The 25,429-nt window shown below is 35.2% G+C and overlaps 3 protein-coding genes and 1 pseudogene across 5 annotated transcripts; all 4 read left to right on the top strand.

The window, feature by feature from the left end:
* Positions 1–1,013: 1,013 nt before the first annotated feature.
* LOC143551421 (uncharacterized) lies at positions 1,014–3,968 on the top strand. 3 transcript variants are annotated; one of them, XM_077041865.1, is made up of 3 exons: positions 1,014–1,212; positions 2,302–2,566; positions 3,371–3,968. In XM_077041865.1, the coding sequence occupies exons 2-3, from the start codon at positions 2,315–2,317 to the stop codon at positions 3,608–3,610; spliced, it is 492 nt and encodes a 163-aa protein (XP_076897980.1). In that variant the 5' UTR covers positions 1,014–1,212; positions 2,302–2,314; the 3' UTR covers positions 3,611–3,968. The 3 variants fall into 3 exon arrangements, with proteins under 3 accessions (XP_076897980.1, XP_076897981.1, XP_076897982.1); XM_077041866.1 differs by having other exon boundaries at positions 1,069–1,212; positions 2,287–2,566; XM_077041867.1 differs by having other exon boundaries at positions 1,111–1,212; positions 2,334–2,566.
* A 1,296-nt stretch (positions 3,969–5,264) lies between these two features.
* LOC143551438 (histone H2B.8 pseudogene) lies at positions 5,265–5,690 on the top strand (annotated as a pseudogene).
* Positions 5,691–7,475: 1,785 nt separating this feature from the next.
* Positions 7,476–8,372, top strand: LOC143551437 (F-box/kelch-repeat protein At3g06240-like). The gene has a single exon (XM_077041878.1). It carries the CDS (start codon positions 7,476–7,478, stop codon positions 8,370–8,372), a length of 897 nt encoding a protein of 298 aa, XP_076897993.1.
* Positions 8,373–10,857: 2,485 nt separating this feature from the next.
* LOC143551436 (F-box/kelch-repeat protein At3g06240-like) lies at positions 10,858–11,883 on the top strand. Its single transcript, XM_077041877.1, has one exon. The coding sequence runs from the start codon at positions 10,858–10,860 to the stop codon at positions 11,881–11,883; it is 1,026 nt and encodes a 341-aa protein (XP_076897992.1).
* The last annotated feature ends 13,546 nt before the right edge of the window (positions 11,884–25,429 follow it).

Raw genomic sequence — 25,429 nt, 5'->3', positions numbered from 1 at the left:
TTCATGTGGTTGTCCAAATCTGCGGTTTTAGTTAAATAGTTTCAAATCTGCGATTTTTGACCGTGTGGTTTCATTTCACTTGCAATTAAACCAACCACACTAACCCCGTTAAGTGTGGTCGTCATACTCAACAGCGTTCCCCTCACGTGAGTGGCAGTTTTGTCCTTTTTTTCTACCCAAATAAAGCCAAACCCTAATTCATAACCCCCCCTCACGTGAGGGGCTAAGGTATATTTTGGGGAAAAGAATTCCCTCTCACATGAGTGGCACGCTAATGAGTTTAACGATCATACGTAACGGGGTTAGTGGAGTCGGATTTAACTGCAAACAAAATGAAACACATGGACGAAAATCGCAGATTTAAAACTATTGGACTAAAACTGTAGATTTGAACAAACCACATGAGCAGAAACCTCAATTCACTCTACGTTTAATTAATAGTGAATAATTTGAATGTCAACTAAGTCATCTTTACGCCGAAATACACGAGGGCAAAATACTTTTTATACTTTAATAAAAATGAAAATAATTAACATACTATAACATTTGTTAATAATTATCATCCATACACCACCCCCGCCTTACAATTCTCAAGTGATTTCGTTTCTACAAAACTAACCAGTCATCAAATCCAAACATCCAAAAATTGTACTAATAAATAATAATGAACAAATGTGCTCGGTTAAGCTTTGTTTGTATAATTCCAATAAGACCCTATAATACATGGAAAAGATTATACACGTGTCGTATAAATAAAAGTATAATAAAGTTATGGTATAAGCGTATACATACCTACCTTTTTAAATCTAAAAAGTGTGACGTATGGTCAACGTATCATCCGGCCTGTAACATTGACCAAAACTCCTCTGGAACACAATCAAGCTTTCATCTGTCCAATCGGACTCTTTTAATTATAATTTCAATTTCATTTTGAAAGAGCAATGGTGCCTTCATCACTCCAATCCTTCACTCTCCATTTCACTTCGTCTTATCATCGTCTCAAACCTCCTGTTCAAAAAGGCGATCGTCGTGGTAATCTTAGCTAACACTCCGTCTATTATTCGTATATTTTTATTACTGTGTTCTCTGTTTCGTACCGGAACTGTGAATCGGACCGATCGATAAGTGGAAACCGCCTTGGACGTTTCGGATTGTTACGATTTAGGTCTGTGTTGAAGTTTGGGGGTGAACAGCTCTGATTTGACTCAGAAGGTACATTTTGGGTGCATCTTTGACCTAATTTCTCATTTTCTTTTCTGAATCGTTATATTGTTTTGAGTTTTACATCTCTCTTGAATCTAGCAAATTTGAGTTAGTTGTTGCGTTCAATGTTAATGTGGTTTCTAGATGGTGCAGGCTTATGCCAGCATAGGATGATAAGCAACTGATTAACCCTGGCACTGTGGTTGTGTTAACTTATTTGCTTGTGTGATGAATTGATGATAGCTAAGAGTTAAGGCAACGCTCTCCGCCTAAGCTTGTTATATTGCTTTTTTGGTCAATGAACGAAGTTGTAAACAGATGTATTTAGTCACAATATTGATTTGATTTACTAAAACTATGCAGGGGAGTTAACTTTGTTTTGTTTATTTACTGTGGAAATGTGATCTTACATGTGGTATTTACATGTTGATTCTTAGATGCTATATATTTTTGGAACTGTAGGTTGACTTTACTCTTGAGTTTATTAAAATTGATTTTTTTTACTAAAAGTAACGATTTTCTTACTACTTAATTTGTAAAACAATGTACAGGCTCTACATGACAAAATTTTTTGTTAGTAGTAGGTGTCAATGTGTCATGCTACATTGCTACCAGCTTTCTTATCATTTTAGTTTTGAAAATCTTATTCTTAGTACCATGTATATATGTGTGAGGTTGGATACTAACAAATTCAACACCAGTCCAGCATACATGATATATGCATGTGTGCATGTTGATATGGCTTGAATGCTAGTCTACTATATCATGCTGGAATGTTAATCTCTTAGCATTTGAATCCATTGAAGATGATATTAGTATAATGATAACCTAGATGGCTTGAATAAAGAGTTGCATGCTGTGTTATGTGTAATTTGTGTTCAATGGGTTTAAAACTGAAAGCATGTTAACACATACATGTGTAAGTTCATGGACTCCACGATGTCATTTGACGAATGCTATATAATCCGACAAGAATCCTCTAAATTTCATACAACTTAAGTTACAACTGATAACATGAATTGATCTGTGTTATTTAGTTTCAACAGTTACGGTGTGATTTGTCAGTTTATTGTTGATTCACAGTTTATTACATTTCAGTTTCAGTTGCCATATGTTGACAATGGATATAGATATGCCAGCCTCTATTGATGTAAACAAAAGCCATGGGTTGTGTACACTTGAATCTACCAATGCAGCCACTGAAGATCATTCTGTGAATAAACTTGGGAATGATGTAATCGAGTCTCTGAATATTGACAAATACGAGGTTCCAGGATCCAAACCACCATTTGATGATTATGATTTTCAAAAGAAAGACAAAACTATAGATTCATCTTGCTCGTGTTCTTCATCTCCTTTGTCTGTAAGCATTGCCATTATTTGCAGTAGTTGACAAGTTGTAGCAAGTTTGACCACTTATTTTTTAATGGGCTGTCTTTCACCTTAAACCTGTCAAATGAGTCAAAGTAGGCTCGTAAAAGAACCAAACGTTCAGTAAATCTTTAGTTAACCGTTTGTTGGGAGGTTAGTTTATTTGATAAATGATTGAACATGAACAAGGTTTTTTTGTTCGTTGTTTAATGAACATGAACACATGTCTTGTTCGCTCTTTTATATATTCATTTAAAATTAAAATTTGTAAGTCTTTAGTGTACTTTTAAGGAAATAAAATATCACCTCTTATAGTTTAGTCTAGTTTTATTAATTTCTTAGTCTCAAATTCTCAACCTATTGATGTTTACATTTTACTTTTAATTGGTGTCTGTGCGCTTATGTTCGGTCATCTAGGTTCAACTATGTTTCTTTGTCTACGTTCATGAACCATTCGTTATATACTATTAACAAATGAACATACACAAACATGAACAAGAAAACCCTGCTCGTTTAGTTGTTCGTGTTCGATCGTTTCTTTTGGTTTAAGTTAAACGAACGAACACGAACATGCCCTGTTCATGTTTGTTTGGTTCTTTTACAAGCCTAAGTCAAAAAAAGGATTCAATTAAAAGAGAAACGGGCCAAATAAAGAAAAGGGACTTAATATATTATTTTATACATTGGTTTATATTGTTAGTGTGATGATGTTGTTCTATAATCATAATTACCGCATTCACTTTTACAAAAAAGAACACTTTTTTTATTGCCCTGTTTATGCTTTGTTTTCCCGCAGCCGACTGTAAAGCCTGTATCTGCAATGAAAGGCAGTCGAGTGGGCCCACCTCAAAAGCGAACTGTGAAGTGGGCTCCGGAAGTTTATGATCCAGTTCCAACTTCAGTTTCTCATGCAGTAACAAACAACAAGCCTCAAAAGAGCAAGAAGAAGTCAAAGTCCAAGCAGAAGAACGGAAGCAAGTCATCACGTGGAAATAAACACAAAGACAAATTGGCAGGAAAAGGAGGAGGCGTTTAGTTCTTTCGGTCAGTGTGGAAACTTGGTTTTGGAGAGAACAGGTATAGTTCTTTTGGTTGGTGTGGAAACTTGGTTTTGAAGTAGTGGTACCTAGGGGTGCTATGCCACCATTCTATTTTGCTTTGAATTGAATCTCTTGTGCTGATGAATATTACTCATAGAGTCGTTATTTGTAGGTGTTTGTGTGTGCGTGTGTCTATATATAATGTGTTTGTAAGCTCCAAACGAGAACCACTAAAAGTTTGAGAAGCGTTAAAAAACGAGAACCACTTTTTAGCATCGGATGATAAGCTTGCTGAAGATTTTTCACGCGATGATATTTTTGTTACTAAAGTGAAACATCTTCGTTTTTACCGGATATAGTCTATTTACCGTTCAATATAGATCTCTTTACATGACAAATGCTATTCCATTTACCAAAATTGAAACTCATTTAATTGAATTACTTGTTTGTAGTTAAACCAGAAAACTGAAGCTTATTTGAAATCAATAGGAGTTTAGAATTTAAAAAGCATTATGATATGAAACTACATATCCAGAGAAAATTGAAAACAATAATTGCAACTTTTGATAATGGTTCATTATCAAGCATTGTGATATGAAACCAAGACTTTAAAAACATTTTAACTAGCATACTAAATGAAACCCTAAAACTGCATTTCATTATGAAAGTATGTATCGATAAGGCGAAAACTTTTGAACCCTATAGTGGTTATTGATCAAACATAACACGGAGAGAAAATTGAAAGATCAAGATCATGTCTCCATCCATTGCCCTTGGGGCATGCCCGTAGCTAAGGTGAAAAGGGGGAGACATTTGAGTTTGTTGTGGGTAAGAGAGAAGGTGAAAGTCCGTCTATAAATATGGCCATACGGGTAAGGTGAGAAATAGGGATGAGAGAGGGCTAGTCCATAGGAGAGTTTATTTCCTAGGTTAAGTTGTGTAGAATGAAGGGTAACTGAGAGTAATGTGACGTTGACTTGACACATAATGAAAAAAAATAGAGATTTCATATCCATAGCATAAGGTACTTTTTGTGTTTTAATTTTTTATGTGATTATCATTCCATTATACGTAATCTATTACTCTTAAATATGAAATCGTACATTATTATTGAAAATGGATTCACCGTTGGACCAAGAATGGTGGGGTGACGCCTCTACCACATCACATCTTTTTTTGAAATCGTAAATCTATTACTCTTAAATATGAAATTGTACACAACTTTCAAATGTCCGTCAAACAAAAAGAAAGTGTCTTTGAGCACCAACGCATTCACGAAACAAGAGACTTAAAATTTTTTTAAACCATTATGTGTTTTAATAAAAAAAATGGTAAACAACCCCTACATGCATAACAGTAACATAACAATAAGTTCATCTTTTAGTTAAACCACTCCGATTAACTTTACAATATATAAAAAATGACATGACTTCCTAGTTCCAACAATAGTTGAATACCAGCTTCAATAAAATTACCCACAACAGGACATTATAAAAAATAATAAAAGAATAGAAGAATTACACGTGTAAATGTACCAAGTCAACAATGAAACCACAATCAACCAATCAGAACCAACCCCGAATCCCTATATAAACCAAACCCTCACCACCATCATTTCACCACCCACACTCTCATTTCAATACAAACCCTAACAAAATGGCTCCAACCAAAGCCGAAAAGAAACCCGCCGAGAAAAAGCCAACCAATTCCAAAGCCGAGAAAAAACTCCCAAAAGAATCCACAATCGAAAAGAAGATCAAAAAGAGCTCAGAAACCTACAAGATATACCTCTTCAAGGTGCTGAAACAAGTGCATCCCGATATCGGGATCTCAGGTAAGGCCATGGGCATCATGAACAGTTTCATCAACGACATATTTGAGAAACTCGCACAGGAGTCGTCTCGGCTGGCGAGGTATAACAAGAAGCCCACGATTACTTCTCGCGAGATTCAGACGGCGGTGAGACTCGTGTTGCCTGGTGAGTTGGCTAAGCATGCGGTTTCTGAAGGGACTAAAGCGGTTTACAAGCTCTTAAATAGATCTGTATCTGGTTTTGTTGGATTGGTGATGATATGATATTTGTTAATGTTGATTGGTGTTTTGGTTTTTTGAGATTTGGATCTCGGATAATCGATTGATAATACATTTTGGTTTTGGTTTACATTTTAATCGACGTTTTGTCATATTCTTAATATTAATACGTGAATTTGGATTTTAGGGTTTGTGGTATTATGTTTCTAAAACGATTTTTCAATTGTTAATGGTTTTTTTGATTGTTTATTGTTAGAGTTGATTGATAGGCTTTGATATCTGTTTTGACATGTTACCCAACGTGACTGGTCTGTTTTTAACAAAAGGTTCAATGTTTAACAAGGATCAATGTAGTTTGGACTTGACTTGAAGTGCTAAGCTCAAATCTTTTTATAGAGTCAAGTCCAAAATGTATATTATTAAGTTTAAGTGTAGAGATACTGTATGATAATGGCTTAACATACGCGAGACGCTTAAAGGTAAAAAACAAGACAAAAATACTAAAACGCTCAAAAAACGCCCACCCAAACCCTAAACGCTCAAAAACAGTTTTCATGAAAAAAATAAAAAAATTAATCGATTAATCATCCAAAATTGTTTTTTTTCGATGAACCAATGATTAATTTGATATGTATTGACGATCCCAAGATGCTGGGATATGATTTGATGGATCGATTTCGTGAAAACATGGATTCGTGTACCTATTGTACGTTAAGTTATTATTGTATGAGATCTTAATTTACTTTAAGTTCAATACGAGGTAGCTATTCGGATAAAATAACTCGCCCTATTCTTAAAGCATACAAATAATTTGACTTGGCAAACAAGATTGATGGTGTATTGTCTTTACACGAATACTATTCTAGACTGGGAATTGGGGGCCACTTCGGAAAGTTGAAGGTTTATCACCCTAGCCTTTTTAAACTTGACAACTTTGGATCACGGAGGGAAGTTCATATAGCCCAAACTAGGCCTGTGAATACTTTTTTAAGCTCGATCTCAACTTGTTTATTATTTATTTATTATTGATTAATTATTCTAATCATAAAGTTTCATCATTATAACTAGACAAGTGCCCACGCAATTAAATATAGAACTCGGACCCTAGTAATCACGTAACAAATTTATGAGTGTTTATTCTTCGGTTTGACTTACGGTTTAACATCAAAACTATCAAACTAGACTATGAAGTATGAACCCTACGTAACATGTTAGTTTTTTTTGAATTGCAAAAAATATTAGTAATATCATAATCAAATTACAAAGAATAATTTGGTTAAAGACGATGGGACAAAGTTGTAACTATTCTTTGAATTAATGAAATTTTAGTAAAGATAAAGTGGAAAATGTTGTAACTTTATTTTAGAAAAATAAACATAATATTGTAAAACACAATTTTGATTTTCTTACAAAGCTTTATGATATGTTCCATTGGTATTAGGAGTTGTAATTAGTTATATAGTATAGATGTTGATAATATAATCTATATTTATCATAATTTTACATTTAATTATAATAATTATATGATTATATCCTAATATCCTATATATACAGCTTCTGCATATCGACAACCACCAAACCCAAACCCTAATCATGTCTTCACGACAGCCACCTAAGGAAGTCGTGTTTACCTTCAAACATATTGTCCGACATCTTCTTAAGACTTCCACTGAAATCAATCATGTTGTGCAAGTGCGTCTGCAAGTACTGGCGTGATGTTATTACCGATCCGTACTTCGTTCATCTTCATCTATCAACATCACATGATCAGTCTCTAATCCTTCACGAGTTCGATCAATCAGATCGCTATGGTTTACCAGGAACTCTACAATGGGTATAATATTCCAACACCAACCGCATAATAATAATTACTACCTACATTACACCAAGAGCCTTAATCTTGATCGTTACACGGATAATTCCCGGGGTTCCCCGGTTCTAGTGGGCTCCGTAAACGGTTTGATTGCATGTTGCCGTCCTGATGGTTGTATTTGTATATTAAACCCGGTTTTGGAAGAGTATATTGTCCTCCCTCGACCAACGATAAATTATTGGTATCCAAAATTTTATGGTTTTGGAGTCTCGAAAGGTGGGGAATATAAAGTGATTCGGATAACAGGTCGTACCGAGGTTTACACCCTCGGTACGCCAGCATGGAGAGATTTGGGAGAAAGAACTTACCCTATTCAGCAAAGGGGGCATATGTTTCATAATCGAGCCGATGGTGTGTTTTTGAATGGTCATGTGTATTCGCTTTGTGGTAGGGAGATTTATGATTTTGATTTGGATACGGAGACATTAGAGTTATTTCCAATATCCCCTTTGGTGTACGCGGGTTTTAAAGATTTAATACTAGGAGTTTTGAAAGGAAGGTTAAGTTTGGTTTCATGGTCTTCGTACGAATTAGAGGTATGGGTGATGAAGGAGGGAAATTGGTGTAAAGAAATACTAGGAATGCTGATGTTTGGATTGCAAAGTTGGAGACCCTTGCGTCTCATGGATGGTTTAAAAGGTACTTGTAATTTGATGTTATGTGATCAAGGTGCAAGAAAACTGATGGTGTGGTGCCTTGACACGCGTACTATTCAACAAGTGGAAATGCAGGGGAAATCCGGAGAGTTGATGGTTTATCGTCCTAGTTTTATTAAACTCGACAACTTTGTGTCACGGCCGTGCGAACTTCGTAAGGTGTATGAATACAATGTAAGGAATAATTCTACCTATTGACTTTATTTTTTGTAATGGATTACAACTAGTTCACAACACATTAAGAACTATAATTATGTGATAAGATTGTTGTAAGTTTGGCTATAATCATTATCTGTCTTTGTAGAATTATATATGGATTGGTCATATAATTACTATGTGACATAATATTAGCATCTATTAGCGAAAATAGTTATGGGTCATCTCTTTCTAAAGAGTTGCAATGGTTAAATCTAAAGAACCTGAATCAGTGTTTTGTATTGAATCAGATTTATAGTACAAAAGATTAATATTCTATTTTTTTTTTGGTTCCAAGTTTTCTTCAATCCTTTTCATATAATATAGTTTGCTGCAACAACGTACATCCAATGATTTGATTATTCTTCAAACATATAATTGGCATTGTGTCTCATATTTGGTTTTTTACCACTCTTTAATTGGGCTTGGAGCCCACTCAATTTCGAATACTTTTTCAAAAGCCTACTCAACTGAATCTCATTCAAAAACGTACATAACAATATGGCTAGTGAAGTTGGAAGGATGCAATCATGACCCTTAACTCAAAGGGGCAATTGCTCTTGGCTTCCTACATTAGCGGATGAGATTCAAAATTTGTTCGGGTTTACAACGAAGATGACATAAACGGCAATATATAATTCGCTTACGTTATATTATGAATCAAATACAATATTTTTTTGTTGAGATGACGAAATCGAATAGGGTTATAGGCTTTTCAATGGACATGACTAGGGTGTAAATGACCCGATTCAAGCCCAAGCACGGCTCAATTTAAGCTATTTTTATAAAGCTCGAGCTCATGAATTGATTTCTTAAGATCGGGCTCGGCTTGTTTATTACTTATTCATTAATTATATATGTTTTTAATTAATTTTATGTATTAGGGTTTGTGGTATTATGTTTCAAAGATGACTTTTCACTTGTTAATGGTATTACCCAACGTGACTGGTCTGTTTTTAACAAAAGATTCAATGTTTAACAAGGATCAATGTAGCTTGGACTAAACCTGAAGTACTAAGCTCAAATCTTTTTATCGAGTCAAGTTCAAAATGTATATTATCAAGTTCAATACGAGGTTAGCTATTTGGATAAAATAACTCGCTCTATTTTTAAAGCATACAAATAATTTGACTTGGCAAATAAAGTCATAAACAATTTTTCAGAGGTTCAAAATACATTGTTTTAAGTGGGCTTTGTAAGCGGATTGATCTCATCTTGGCGTCCAGACGGCTGCTTTTGCGGGCATGTTTGGGATTGAGTTTGAAAATACTTAATTGGCTTATTGATTTTTTCAAAAAACCAATAAGTTAAATGGTGTTTGGCAATCACAAAAAAAACCTTTTATTTTAGTTTTCTAAAAGAGCTAAAAAACAGTTTTCAAAAGCCTCAAATTCTAGCTTTTGAATTAAAAAGCCGTAAGCACTTTTCAAACTCAATTCCAAACATGCTGTAAACCAATGTTTTTAGATCTGGCCTAGATGTCGACCCGGACACCTTACTGGGTCAAAGGTCAGACTTACTCAGGAGGCCGACCGGTGTTTGACCTAGATGACGTCATAAATAATATATTTAAAACATAATATTATTTCACGTATACTTAGGGCAGAGACCCTTGTGTCATGGATTGTTTAAAAGGTACTAGTATTTTGATGTTATACGATCAATATACAACAAGATTGATGGTGTATTGTCTTAACACGAATACTATTCTAGACTTGGAATGGGGGGGGGGGGCACTTCGGAAAGTTGAAGGGTTTATCGCCCTAGCCTTATTAAATTCGACAACTTTGGATCACGGCGGGTTGTTCATATAGCCCGAACTAGGCTTGTGAATACTTTTCTAAGCTCGATCTCAACTTGTTTATTATTTATTTTGATTAATTGTTTAATCATAAAGTTCCATCATTATAACTAGACGGGTGCCCACACGATGAAATATAGAACTCAGATCCTAGTACTCATGTAACAAATTTATGAGTGTTTATTCTCGGTTTGACTTACGGTTTAACTTCAAAACTATCAAACTAGACCATGAACCCCTACGTAACATGTTAGTTTTTTTCTAAATTGAAAAATAATATTAGTAATATCATAATCAAATTACAAAGAATAAATTTAAAAGATTTCGATAAGTACTTTTCTATTCCTTCTATGTCGTATGGTTAAAACCAAAAATATTTGTTGTTTTCTTGATGACCCTCTAGTAAAAGTATTTTAACAAGAGATTTTCAAACATGTGCCACACGTGTCCTAAGGGCACATGTAAGAAACATTAATTAAGGAAATATTTTGTTTTTCTTACAAAGCTTTTTGATACGTACCACTTGTATTATGAGTTGTAATATATATATAATATAGATTTTGATAATATAATCTATATTTATCACAATTATACATTTAATAATAATATAAATATAAATATCCTATATATACATCTATTCAGCTTCTGCATATCAACCACCACCAAACCCAACCCCAAACCCTAAACATGTCTTCACGACAGCCATCTATGGAAGTTGTGTTACCTTCAAACATATTGTCCGACATCTTCTTAAGACTTCCACTGAAATCAATCATGTGTTGCAAGTGCGTCTGCAAATACTGGCGTGATCTTATTACCGATCCGTACTTCGTTCATCTTCATCTATCAACATCACATGAGTCTCTAATCCTTCACGAGTTCGATCAATCAGATCGCTATGGTTTACCAGGAAGTCTACAATGGGTAGATATAATCCAACGCCAACCGAATAATTACTACCTACATTATATCAAGAGCCTTGATCTTGATCGTTGCACGGATAATTCCCGAGGTTCCCCAGTTCTAGTGGGCTCTGTAAATGGTTTGATTGCATGTTGCCGTCCTGATGGTTGTATTTGTATATTAAACCCGGTTTTGGAAGAGTATATTATCCTCCCTCAACCAACGATAAAATATTGGTGTCCGATATTTTATGGTTTTGGAGTCTCGAAAGCTGGGGAATATAAAGTGATATGGATAACAGGTCGTGCCAAGGTTTACACCCTCGGTACGCCAGCATGGAGAGATTTGGGAGAAAGAAATTACCCTATTCAGGAAAGGGGACATATGTATCAGCATCGATTCGATGGTGTGTTTTTGAATGGCCATGTGTATTTGCTTTGTGGTCGGGAGATTTATGATTTTGATTTGGATACGGAGACATTAGAGTTATTTCCAATATCCCCTTTGGTGTATGCGGGTTTTAAAGATTTAATGCTGGGCGTTTTGAAAGGTAGGTTAAGTCTGCTTTCATGGTCTTCGTTCGAATTAGAGGTGTGGGTGATGAAGGAGGAAAACTGGTGTAAAGAGATAGATATGCCGATGTTTGGATTGCTAAGTTGGAGACCCTTGCGTCTCATGGACAGTTTAAAGGGTACTTGTAATTTGATGTTACGTGATCAAGCTGCAAGAAGACTGATAATGTGGTGTCTTGACACGAATACTATTCGATATGCAGGGAAAATTCTGGGAGTTGATGGTTTATCGTCCTAGTTTTATTAAACTCGACAACTTTGTGTCATGGCCGTTTGAACTTCGTAAGGTGTATGAAACTATGAATACAATGTAAGGAATAATTCTATCTATTGACTTTATATTTTGTAATGGATTAAAACTAGTTCACAACACATTAAGAACTATGAAGAAACACTAATCGACCCCGGCAGATTACGGATAATCTGGGGGTTAAATAGATGTTTCCCACGAGGGTTAGGTCCGGCAAAGATGGTTGTTCTTCTGATGACCTACAAAACAGACACCGTGAGCTCGTCACTGAGAATGGGGGGTACCTCCTTGTGACCACCCTCCGGCGTGAGAATCAGACTAGATTGCTCTTGAATATAAGTGTATATTAAGAGAAATGACTAGAGCAGATATCAGATAATATATGAAAATATAAGATGATATAAGATATAAGATGATGATACCGTTCCAAGGTGTTGGAGTATTTATAGCCGAAGGTAGGTGTCCAAGAAGGTACAGCCGGCTGTATAATATTCCTTTTCTACCAACTGTGGGCTACGCACGTGCCGTGCTGGTGGTTGGTGGGTAGGCAGCGGCTGATAGTGACATGGCCGGCTGTGTACTATTCCTTTTCCACCAACTGCAGGCTATGTACGTGCCACGACAAGGGTTGGTGAGTAGGCAGCGGCTGATAGTGACATTAAGTACTAGAGCGTGCTGCTCGTCGTACTGTTGTCAGTGAGCTGTCGCAGCTTTGGTCAGATCTTTTGTCCATACCTTGGCAGGTATAGTACAAAAGGTCCTCCGGTAGCGTACAGACTGGCTCATTTGGGCGGGAGAATTCCCGGCTTTGGGCGGGAGTATTCCCGGCTTGCTTATTCCCTCTTCAGGTGACATTACTGAATTATTTGAGAGTTAGTGCCTTGTGCGTGTAGCCTTGCTGTTAGTGCGGGTAGCCTTCCCTGATGGCTAGTATCCGCAGCTGCGGGAACAGGCGGAGTACGTCACCATTGGGAGGCTTTTCCTGCGGGAACAGCTTGCGTATTGCGCGTAAGGACGTTATCTCTCTGAGCATGGTTGGTCCTGCGGATCCAGTTGGTCTTTGCGCAGACGTCCCTCTTTAAGGTGAGTCTTGCGAGTTCAACTGCGCAGACGTCCCTCTTCGAGGTGAGTCTTGCGGGTCCAACTGCGCAGACGTCCTTGTTTAAGGTGAGTCTTGCGGGTCCAACCGCGCAGACGTCCCTGTTCAAGGTGATTCTTGCGGGTCCAACTGGGCTCTGCTGGGACCTACCTCTTCAAACTATTATGTGATAAGATTGTTGTAAGTTTGGCTATATATTCTGTCTTTAAAGAACTATATATGGATTGGTGATACTACTAACTCTGCTTATGCTTGTTCAAAGATATCGAAGACCCGAGGAGAAAATGCATGCTTGGTAATCCTGTAGGGGAGGGGTTGCAATGTGACATAATATTAGCATCAATGGGCGAAAACCGTTATGTGCCGTCTCTTCTAAAGAATCGCAATGGTTAAATATTGTAAGGAACCTGAATCAGTGGTGTGTATTGAATCAGATTTATAGTACAAAAGATTATTCTATTTGTTTTCCCTAATGTTGTTTGGTTCCAAGTTTTCATCAATCCTTTTCATATAATTAGTTTGCTGCAGGAACCTCTATAGTCTATCCAATGATTTGATTATTCTTTAAACATATAATTGGCATTGTGTCTCATATCTGGTTTGTTACCGCTCTTTAATTGGGCTTGAAGCCCACTCAATTTCGAATACTTTTTCAAAAGCCTACTCAACTGAATCTCATAATAGTTAGCATTCGTGGCTAGTGAAGTTGGAAGGTGTAACATCCTGTCCCTCTCACCATCAATATTGTCCGCTCTGCTCACGAAGAGCTCACGGATTTGTTTTTGGTTGCCCAAAACGCGTTGGTGACTGAAGAGGCAAGACATTTACTTATGAACCAAGGATCTCTCTTGTCCACGACCGATGTGGGATAGCCTAAGAGTGGGACGATGTTGTGTTTGCTAAGTGAGTTACAAACAACCCCCCTTTGGACTCATCGTCCTTGATGAGGCATGTCCCATCATCCCGAACGGAACAAGAGTGGCTCTAATACCACCTGTAACATCCGGCCCCTCGCACCACCAATATTGTCCGTTTTTCCCACGAAAAGCTCACGGATTTGTTTTTGGTTGCCCAAAACGCGTTGGTGATTGAAGAGGCAAGACATTTACTTATGAACCAAGGATCTCTCTTGTCCACGGCCGATGTGGGATAGCCTAAGAGTGGGACGATGTTGTGTTTGCCAAGGGTGTTACAAGTAAAATGTGTCAAGAATATCTCAAATTAAAAGTTTAATAAGATGACATGTTTAAAACCGAAAAAGAAAGTGTGATAAAATGAATATAACTTTATTAATATGACAATTTCTTTGCCGATATTACCAAATATGCAGTTGCTCTTGCTTCTAATTTTATAACCTAAGGCATGAATTAAAAAAAAAAGACATGAAGTAAACAACACAAGTTTATTTTTTTGATTATAGATGGTTAATAATTTAATATCATTAGACCCTCAATTTGAATCCTTAATTTGGTACTTTTTTTACTGATAAAAACTCTTGCAACTGTTAGTTCAGTAGCAAGATATGTTGAAACTAATACAACAATATACTTAAGAGCAATTTTTTTTAATATATTTTTCAGTTCTTGAGACTTTTCAACAGTTTTGATGTGATTTTTCTACATGATTATTGCAACTTGAAGAACCAGAATCGTATAATAAGATAATGAATAAGATTTAACTTTTTAAAACCCGTGTAATACACGAGTTTATAACCTAGTTTATAATATAATGAGATAAATATAAGAAAATATAATCAAATACAATCTTCTAATTGTGATAACAATATAATACTAAAACTCTAATAGTATATATTCTATAATATTCTCTAAAAGATTGTCACCCACACACTACACATGGGCCCATTTTATTGGGTTACAGGAAAAATGGGGCTTTGACGTCGTTACTCCTGTGGCAATGTTTAGGGGATGGGATTGTCTGAGTTGGCTGCGGATGGCGCCCCCTTGATGCTCATAACACATGGTCAAAGAGGAGATGGTGATGTATTCCTATAATTACACCCTACTACATTATCCATGAGCAATTATGTAATAGTGTTTGCGGTTGATCATTCAACTAGTGAAGAGGTACTTGTTGCGAATCACCAAAATCCATTCGGGTTTTCACCAAAGATGATATCAACGGAAATTTAGTTCGCTCACGTTTTATTATGAATCAAATACAAATTTATTTTATTTCAGAAAATGAAACCGAATAAGGTTATAGGCTCTTCAATGGACACGACTAGAGGTGTAAACGACCCGATCCAAGCCCAAGTTCGACTAGACTCGAGCTCTTTTTTAAAAGCTCAAGCTCATGAATTGATTTCTCAAGCTCGATTTCGGCTTGTTTATTACTTATTTATTAAATTACATAGGTTTTTAATAAATTTTATGTATGTTGAGAAAAACTTTAAACGAGCAAAATCTCAGCTTGAGCTCTATTGTGCATTGAGAAATTAATGCATAGTAAATCAAAAGAGGCAAAACTTAAAAATACACAGGACTCGAACTCGATAACTAAATGAGCTTTATTTGAATCTTGAGCTCTAAAGAGATATTATTATTATTTTAATTATTATTATTAATTTGTCATTTTTCATCAAGTTCTCTGGTTGTATAATTAGTTTGAGTTTGTGCATGTCCACAGTATATTACCACAAAACCTAGTTATCTAACTATCTGTATAATTGTCTATCATAAAATCCTATGTGTCGCTTTCACGTCGCTCCCCACCCCATCTAAAGCCACCAGATTGCTTGATTTCTGAATGGGGAACGTTTGACCCGTTTTAGGCTTTTCATGGTATGGATATATTAAACGGATCTATTAAACGGGTTATACTTCACCATTCAAACCCTCCTTCTCCTTCTTTCTTCCTGTATTCTGTAAATCACGACTTCTACACAAAACCAAATCATATCCAATAATTCTCCTTCATTCCTCGCATTGTTGGCTTCTACCTCTCAAAAATCCACTCAATTCAAACCTTAATTCTCTCACTCGCTGGATGATCGTTGGGCAAATCGACAAGAAAGAAGCCACCGTAACCTAATTTGGATGAAGAGGAAATTAATTACAGAAATTGATTGAGCAAAGAGGGGAATGAATAGCTGAATCTGAATCAAATATTAGTTTCTGTGATTTGAGAGAGTGAGTCCGTGAAATCGACGATGGATTTATTCAGGTCAATCTCTATGTGTTGTAGGTAGTTTAAACTGATATTCAAGTGTAACTGTTTGTTTTATCTTTGGTGTGATGACTTATAAATTAGGGTTAATTTGCAGAAATTAGGGCAAATTTGGTGAAATTAGTTACTCCTATAGTTGTCTAAATGTGTGCTTTCATAGTTAAGCATATAACTTCGTTTTCTAATTTCCTATATTAGTCACATAATTAGGTCTGATTGGGGATGAACATCTTCGTCTCCATTTTTTTAGGAGTTCTTATGGTTGATTTGGCTGTCCGTTACCTCTAACGGGTAATTTTGAAAGTATCCTAAACAGGAATCGGTTAATGGTTCAAGCATGTCTAATAGATCCAGGTTGTCCACTGTGTATTTTTAGTATCTGAAACCTTTTAAATCATTAAATTATTTGTGATTGAATGGTGTGATTGGAACCGATGTGAATGGTTCACCTGATTGGGTTTATGTTGGTGGTGGTGATCAAGATCATCAATTGTGGTTTTTCTCTAATCAGGATATTGTGATCACCTCCTATTCGAAGAATGTCAATGTCCTCATTGAAGATCTTCAACAAAAGATCATCAAACAGGTTGTTTTTATGGTTGTGGTTATGATACCAATATGTGAATCATCTTCAGATAACCAGTTAATTAAAAATGATTATAGGTGAATTTTATTGTTGATGCTCACTTTTAGTCTTAGCACTACCTTTTTACCAAAATCGATTCACGATTTAAATGGTTTTAATTTAGTTGAGTTCTTTATCTATGTGGATGTTTTGTAGAAAATAAGGAGTGGCAAACATAAGGTGAGTAAACTATTAATGAGTTTGTTTGGCCTTGAGATCTAATTATACATAGCGGGTCCTCAAGAACAGGGAGACGAGCATTATGGCTTGAGTAAGACAAGTCGGATAATCTACGACCCTTATTGACCCTCTACGAACCGTGTAATTTTCTTTTGGGCATATAAATTTTTTTTGTTGTTAAATTTGAAACTTAGAATTTATATTCCGTGTATCGATTCACGAAATTTTTTTTTGATATTGCTTCCCTGTCCAATTAATTTTGGTTAATCGAGGGTAGAAAAGACCCGATAACCTATTGTCAGTCATTCAGTTTTCGGTTAATTGGTTTTTGTTTAATTTATGTGTTTGGTTGGAAATCTAAAGACTGAAGTGTGTTTGAAGCCTCCAGTCGCTAGAAACATAACTAATGACATGTATTTTTCTGTTTTTATTATTATTAATTTGTTGTAGTACTATGAGATACATAGTCGATCTACTAACTTTCTAAAAACAAACAGATAGTTTGGGACGCAGTTAAATCTCAAATTCTTGGGTGTTGACCTCAAGTATGTAATACTTTTTGTACTTTTAAGATTCAACTTTTTTTTATATTGTTAAAGTTTATCATATTATGATCGAGTAGTTGTATAATTGTTATTCTTATGAGTTGTGACACATAGATTTTTCTTTGTCAGATTTAGAATGACGGGATCCTCCTCATCAATCTTTATATAGTTGCAGTATCTATTCAAGATGTTAACTTGAACCAATCAAGGATCACAACATGGATGATGGTCAGCTTAACCAACGGGTCAAAACATGGTACTCTAGCTTTTTGGCTTTTTAACAATATTTGGCAGTTTTAGATTGGTCAGCTTAACCAACGTCCGAGGTCGAATTGGGCTATTTATAAAACAGAAGTCTTTAGTTGCAAATTTGAAGTTCAAACCTTTATAAAAAAAGTCAATGGAAAAAGAAGTCTTAGTAAATATTGAAGTGACAGGTTTAATTCTCCAACTAAATTGAAGCTTCCGAAAAGTAATCTAAGTGATTAGTCATCACACTGTAAATGTTTTCTCAAGTTAAACTTCTTAAATTTCTTTTAACTGGGTTTTATTACATGAACTATAAAAAAGGAGCATTTAGGTGGTCTGTTAGGCAGAATCTGAACTACGCGCAATCCATTACACCCCCACTGATGATTTTGTGAATTTTACAGGTCTTGGTAAAACAGACTTGAAGATATGACGGGCGATTCTCAATTCAGTTTATTGGTTTGGTTTAATCATGAGATTAGTGAACAATGATGTGTATTATTAGATCATGATTTAGAATGTTGTGCTGGTAAACAACCAGAGAGCTTTTAAAAGGTTTTTTTTTTAAGATTATAAGATGGTTGCTTTCAACTTAAAAGCATGACTATTGGTTGTATATTTTGCTTGATTCTTGTAAATTATTTTTTTCCTCAAGTATTTGTAAGTTTAGTTTTATTGTAGCCATCAGCAACACATTATCAAAATTCTTAAGCAGATGGATTTGACATTGTTAATTTTATGGAAGCTAACTATTTAATAAATGATGGAAAGAATTTATAATATTCATCATTACCCGTATGGTAAGGCGATATTGAGATGCTTTGTCACAAAAAGTAACCTCAATCCAAGATTTTAATATTCTATTTCTTCATGTATATAAAAAATTCATCAAGTATTTGAAGATGACATGAGGCTCACAATTTGCTATTGTAGATGTCAAAAGAGAAGTCAAAATCATCTTACAGGCGTTAAATGGCCACACAAATGTGGTTCAATTATGATCTATGCATTTGCTGTCATGGAGTAAGTTTTGTTATAAATTTATTATTAGTCTTTAATTACCTTTAATGTATTATATTTTGGAATAATCGAATTAATGGGAAAGTTGAACCACATTTGTGTGGCCATTTAATTGAACCACATTTGACTTGAACACGGGTGTTTCAGGCTATGCGAGGGTGGTAAGTTACTGGACCGGATTCTGTCAAAATACATTCTCACTATTCTACATGCTAATCTATAATTTGTTATTGTTTTCCCTGTAACACTCGAATCCAAGTGTAGTTAACCGGTTCGGTAAATGTTTTGGCTATACGACTTTACGAACATAAACCCGTGTAGTGAACGAACTAATATGTATGTATGTATTAAATCTAAACAAACTTCTATATAAAAAATTAAATTAAAATTAAGCAAAGTAAAATAGTAGTAGTAGTAGTAGTAGTAGTAGTAGTAATAATAATAATAATAATAATAATAATAATAATAATAATAATAGAAACAACACATATATTATAAAAGCATGTGTAATACAATAGATCAAATATGCTCAAGTATATAAATTATGAATGAATATGAACAAATTTTCTTATAATAAATTAATTTAAAACAAATAATTTCACTAATATGATTGCAAAATGACTAAAAACAAAACTTAAATAAACCCGCGTAATACACGGGCTAAAAGCTAATATATATATATATTTTATTGCCGTATTATATATCTCCAAATCTGATGTTTTAACTTTTAAGCAGCCATCAAACCCTAATTAATAATAATATCATCTCAAAAGGATCGATCATCGATAGATGACGTATTACCTTCAAGCCTGCTGCTTGACGTCTTCTCAAGACTTCCAGTGAAATCAATCATGTTGTGCATGCAAGTGCGTGTGCAAAAACTGGCGTGATCTTGTTTCCGATCCGTACTCCGTTCATCTTCATCTGTCTAGATCGCGTGAGGCTCTATTTGTTAGGTATCAAATAGTAGAGGGACTAAAGTGTAAATAACTAATAGTTTAGGGTTATATCCGTAATATGTTTGTATACATACATATACGGTATCTGTTGAATACTACTTCTTCTTCTCTTTATCGATCGTCAATTGTATGGTAACAATGGTATCAGAACATTCTTTCCAACAACATTGACAACACAAATCAACAATAACACAAATTACTAGTATTAAGGCATCGATCAACATTGATTTTCACAATAGCAGCAACAATTCAACCATGGAATTGGCAATCGAAAAGATTATGACAATAAGGCAAGAAGGTACGGTTAAGAACTTTTGTGAGGAAATCGAATTTTTGTTCGGTCAAGTTAAAAGTTCTGAAGAGATTAGTGAATATTATGCTATTATGAATGGTCTTGAACCAGAGATTAGAGATGTTTTTATGACATGGCATCAATATAGTTTTCATACATTGAAAGAAGCCACTTCTTTGGCTTTGAAATTGGATGCAAATGAATTGAAAGATTCGTTTACTCCGTATGATCCAGATTCTTCTTTATATGATGCCTTCAAGGTATTTAATATTAGCGATTCACTAGAAAATGGAAAGGTAAATGATAATGATGTTTCAAGAGAAAACGAAAATGATAATAAGCTTGCATACAAGGTGTTTGATGAAATGCCTAGTATGATTGGAACTGAAAGCGGTTCTTTAAATCAAGATTTGAGTTTTCGGGTGTTTAATGAAATGTTAGAAAATGGTGGTAAGGATATAAAAGAAGCTTTGGGTGCTGAGATTCATGAAACAATTGATGATGGGGTAATAGAAATCCAAAATGAATCAAAGATTAATGATAAAGATTCATTAGTTGTAAAGAATGATGGTATTAGTGAATCAGACAGGGAAGTTGAAGAAAACATAAAAGAAATTATTGGGAATGTTATAAGTGATGATTCAAGAAAGTGTTTGAAAGACAATTGGAAAAATCAAAAAGATAGTCTGGGCTATACTGATTTTTGTAATGATACATGCAAACTAGGTACCACTATTGAAGTTTGTAAGGATCATAAAAGCGTGGTTAATGATGTATCATGGCCATTAGTTAATGATGGCATAAAGGGGTCTATTGATGTCGAATGGAAATTGTTACTATATTGGCGATTGCACACAAAAAATCATGAACAAGTTGATGAGCAAAGAAAACTTTTGCATTTCTTAAGTAATGATTTTTTCAAGTTTCTGACAAAGGTACATAGGTGGCATAAATGGAAATCCAAGCCAAGATGGTCTAACATTATGAAATTAAGTCAGTTAGTTCCTAATCAGATTGCTTGTGAAGATATGAAGTTGGGTTCAGAACTTAATTATAGCAATTTGGCAAAATTTGCGGTAGCTAGATTTTTGGCATTCAAGTATAAAAACGAAACTGTCAATAGATGGTTAGTTAAATGGAAGTTGAAAAGTCGTATCGATTGTAATAACAAAAATCTGTCAGTTGGACTTTATAATGGAATTTTATATGGTGTGTTTGGCAAAGGAGGGTTATATGAGTTTTGGGATATGGGCTTGAGTTTGTATATTGGAAATGCCCGTACAGAGTTATCTAATGGTGTTCCTTCATGGGTGCGTTAAAGTCAACAACCACTTATTTGATGTTCTGTTTACTCATGAGACTGGTAAGTGTTTTTTTCCATGCTGAAGAAGCGGTCATGTATTTTGCAAGTAAAAGAGTTGCACCGAACCAAAGAATCCTTGTTGTTGGAACTAGAAAAGTTATCATAGAGTGGTATCGAATTAGTGAATCGCTATCTTATATTCGATATGCATCATTACATGATTGGGAATATTCAATGGATGATACTGGTGCAATTAGTTCTATTGATTTGCCACCAGCTACTTTTGTTTTTGCAGCTAAGTGCAAGTTAATAGAACCTACATTGTGGAATATATTTGATTGTAGTTATGCTTCTTTGCTTCTGTTTTCATCATCCAATGATGATTATAAGCTGCAACTTTTAAGAACAAAGATGCATATGATATTCAAGAGAATAATGATTGGAAATATGTTGATTACAAATATAACCCAAGCAAATTTCAAGCTCAAGGGGTTATCTTTAAAGGTGACACTCAAGAAACAAATAATTGTCTTAGACATGAGCTTTTTAATGAAAACGCTAAGGTGCCTTCTACATTGGAGGATAATGTGTTTAAGATCTCGTTGGTTACAACTTACAACAAAAGAACATTTATTCCATATGGAGGTGGAACAACTTGGGAGGATGAAGAAGGCACGTGGTCACATGAAGAAATCTCATCCATATGATGCTGCAAAAGATTTTTCAATGTTTGGATTTGATAGTTTTGATTAGATTTTTTTTCCCCGTATGTTGATTTTTGAGGACAAAAATGTTTTGAGGGGGGGGGGGGGGGTAATGTTAGGTACCAAATAGTAGGGTGACTAAAGTGTAAATAACTAATAGTTTAGGGTTATATCCGTAATATGTTTGTATACATATACGGGATCTGTTGAATAGACGAGTATCGATGAATTGAGTTTACTTCTTCTTCTCTTAGTTTCTTCTTCTCTTTATCGATCTTCGCTTGATTACCGATTGTATCGTAACACTATTGCTTGACAACTTCCAGATTCATGCTTTGCTCGAAAGTCGATCAGGAAGTTTAACATGGGTAGAGATTGAACACAAACAGGAAGCCGAAACCGATTATATATCCACCTGTTTTGTCAAGAGACTTGATCTTAACCACTGTGCTCCTCCTCTAAATGGTTATAGTTCCCTCATTATAGCTCAACTCGGCTCGGTCAACGGTTTGGTCTCCTGTTATTCGCGTGATGCAATTTACATATTCAATCCGGTCTTGGAAGAATATATCACCCTCCCTATACCGCGTTTGAATTCAAAGCCATTGGTTTATATTTATGGTTTTGAAGTTTCAAAAGCAGGCGAACACAAGGTGGTACGGGTTTGTGGTTGTAAAGATCACGTCGTTGAGGTAGACGTGTGCACCCTAGGTACGTCGCATTGGAGAGCTGTGGGACAAACTCCAATTGCTATTGAGCAAGTGGAACCTGATGATCATATATCATCGTATAATCCGCTTGCCAGAGTATTTGTGAATAGTCATGTTTATTTCCTTATTGGTAAGGAAATTTATGATTTTGATTTGAACACGGAAACATTTGAGTTGTTTCCCTCCCCTCCAGCCGTAGAGGGACAGGAGAAAGAATCAAAGCATATGCTGGGGGTGCTAAAAGGTAGGTTAAGTCAAGTTTCTTGGGTTCGTCACGATTAGAGGTTTGGACAGTGAATGAGAAATCTTGGTGTAAAGAGAGAGTTATCCAAGATAAACTAGTAGTAAGGCGTATTATTGGACGACCCTTGTGTCTCATTGATGGTTTAAACGGTGCTAGTATACTTATGGTCTATGCTCCAACATATGTAAGACCGGTGGCATATTGTCTTAACACGAATACTATTAAATGCCTGGAGGAGACGCCGAGATACTTAGGTAGGTGGGTGACATATCGTCCTAGCTTTGTTAAACTCGACAGCTTTGGATCTGTTAGAGTTCATAAAGTGAAGGAAAATTAATTACTTTCTCTGGTTATACTTGTTCAGGGATAACCAAGACTCTAGTTAAAGTCACCGACAACTTATCGTTAACGCTTACACATACAAGTCAGTCAAATACTAGTATCTATGGTCAAAACAGTTATGCTGGCTCATCAGTCGCGACGTCTCTTATTACGCGCGAGTTGCAATGATATAATGGTTGGTAGCCTGGTATGCACCAGGTTAATTATTATGTGTAGCAAGTAATCTGAATAAATGGTGTGTATTGTATCAGATTTAACATACAAAAGATTATTATGTGTAGCAAGTAATCTGAATAAATGGTGTGTATTGTATCAGATTTAACATACAAAAGATTATTATGTTTCTTTTTTTTATTTTATGTTATTTGGTTTGAAGTTTTCTTCAATGCTTTTGAATATTAGTTTGTTGCGAATAGTACTACCACAAATTAATCTGCAAGTGCCTTTATCCAAAGATGTGAATATACTTCAAACATCTAATTGGCATTGTGTCTCATGTCTGGTTTGTTATCACTAGTCTTTAAATCGGCCATCGGTCCAGCACACTCAAATGTTAGTCTGGTGTTTCAAGCATGAAAAGTGTACCTAGGCATTGTAGTATTTACTAAGGTTAGCCTAGTACTTTAATGTTATGTAATCATATACATCAAGAAGACTAATGGTGTATTGTCTTAACACGATTATTAGTCTAGACCTGGAATTATGTGTAATATGCTCATGTAACTATGTTTACATTATGATTATATTTGTATTTTATTGAATGTTGACGATGCGTTTTTGTTATGATAGTGATATTTTGCATATTATTACCTGACTCGACTCTGCACATCTTGGGGGTAAAACTTTGACGTCGGAGAAAAATCGAGCACCGATAAGTCCCGAACCCATAGGAGAAATTTCTTGGCTTTGCCTCCGTGTAAAAAGAAAATTTTGAATGAAATGACAAATGTGACCAAACATTGAGAATATACCTTATATTGTAGAGTAAACTGTCAAAATCGTGCTTTAGGTTTTCTGCTCGTTGCAAACCTTGATTTACTACAGCACGAATAACATATTTCGTTGCGGTTTGAACTGCAAACGACGTCCCTCTTCTTGTACCTTTGAAGCCACAAGTACCAATAGAGGACCCTTGTACAATTGTAACAGTCACACTGATATTGTTGAAACTTGTTTGAATATGAATAACCCCATTTGGTACTTTACGTTTACTCTTACGTAAACTAGTACGTCCACATAACTCTTTTTCACTATAGCTTTGCCATACTTTATTATCCATTTCGTGTAGAAAACGATCCCCCTTCTTATTTGTATATTGGATCTTTAATGAATCTTATTATCCTTGTCTTTGATTATGTCTTGAGTTGGAACAAATTACTATAATGCGTCCCCGACAACGGATTAGTCGACATTTTTCACAAATTTAATGAACAGAAACTCTTATTTTCGTATTACACTCCGTACTTTAATTTTGAATCCAATTTGGATAAAAATAAGTTACTTGGAATTTTCAATTCCAAATCCTATTTCCGCGAAAGAAATAGTGAAAACACCTGATATTTCGAATATTTGTTGCGGAGTCGATAAATTATACGACCTATGGTTGAATCATAACAAGTTACTTCAATTTTGACTCTATCTCCCGGAAATATTCTTATAAAACCACGTCGGATCTTTCCTAAAACATAACCTAGAATCATATCTTCATCATCTAAACGAACCCGGAACATGTCGTTGGGAAGCGATTCAGTAATTAAACGTTCATGAATCCATTTTTTTTTCTTTCATTCAAGGTAAAACCTCCTTGAATATCAACGAGTGGAGAAAGAACCCTATTAGACAACCAACTCCCATCCCGCATAAAATTCTAGGAATTCTTTGATAGTTAAAATAGATTCGGAGACTCAATCAACTAATCCGTTTTGAATTTAAAAGATTTCAATAAGTACTTTTCTATTCCTTCTATATATGTCGCATGGTTAAAACCAAAAAAATACTTGTTTTCTTGATGCTTTATTACATGTCAATAAAACCCTCTAGTAAAAGTATTTTAACCACACTTTGGTTGATATTAGT

The sequence above is a fragment of the Bidens hawaiensis genome, unplaced genomic scaffold, assembly GCF_021521415.1.
Source record: "Bidens hawaiensis isolate Kalapana, Puna unplaced genomic scaffold, B.hawaiensis_p1.1 tig00016457_1, whole genome shotgun sequence".
Taxonomy (NCBI): Eukaryota; Viridiplantae; Streptophyta; class Magnoliopsida; order Asterales; family Asteraceae; genus Bidens; species Bidens hawaiensis.
Note: the sequence above shows the minus strand (reverse complement) of the source record. Positions and strands in the feature narration are given on the sequence as shown.

Bases quoted from the DNA above. Each gene is read 5' to 3' on its own strand.
- LOC143551421 (XM_077041865.1), top strand. From the start codon at position 2,315: ATGTTGACAATGGATATAGATATGCCAGCCTCTATTGATGTAAACAAA. The intron at 2,567-3,370 runs GTAAGCATTGCC...GTTTTCCCGCAG, and splicing joins GTTCTTCATCTCCTTTGTCT to CCGACTGTAAAGCCTGTATC.
- LOC143551437 (XM_077041878.1), top strand. From the start codon at position 7,476: ATGGGTATAATATTCCAACACCAACCGCATAATAATAATTACTACCTA.
- LOC143551436 (XM_077041877.1), top strand. From the start codon at position 10,858: ATGTCTTCACGACAGCCATCTATGGAAGTTGTGTTACCTTCAAACATA.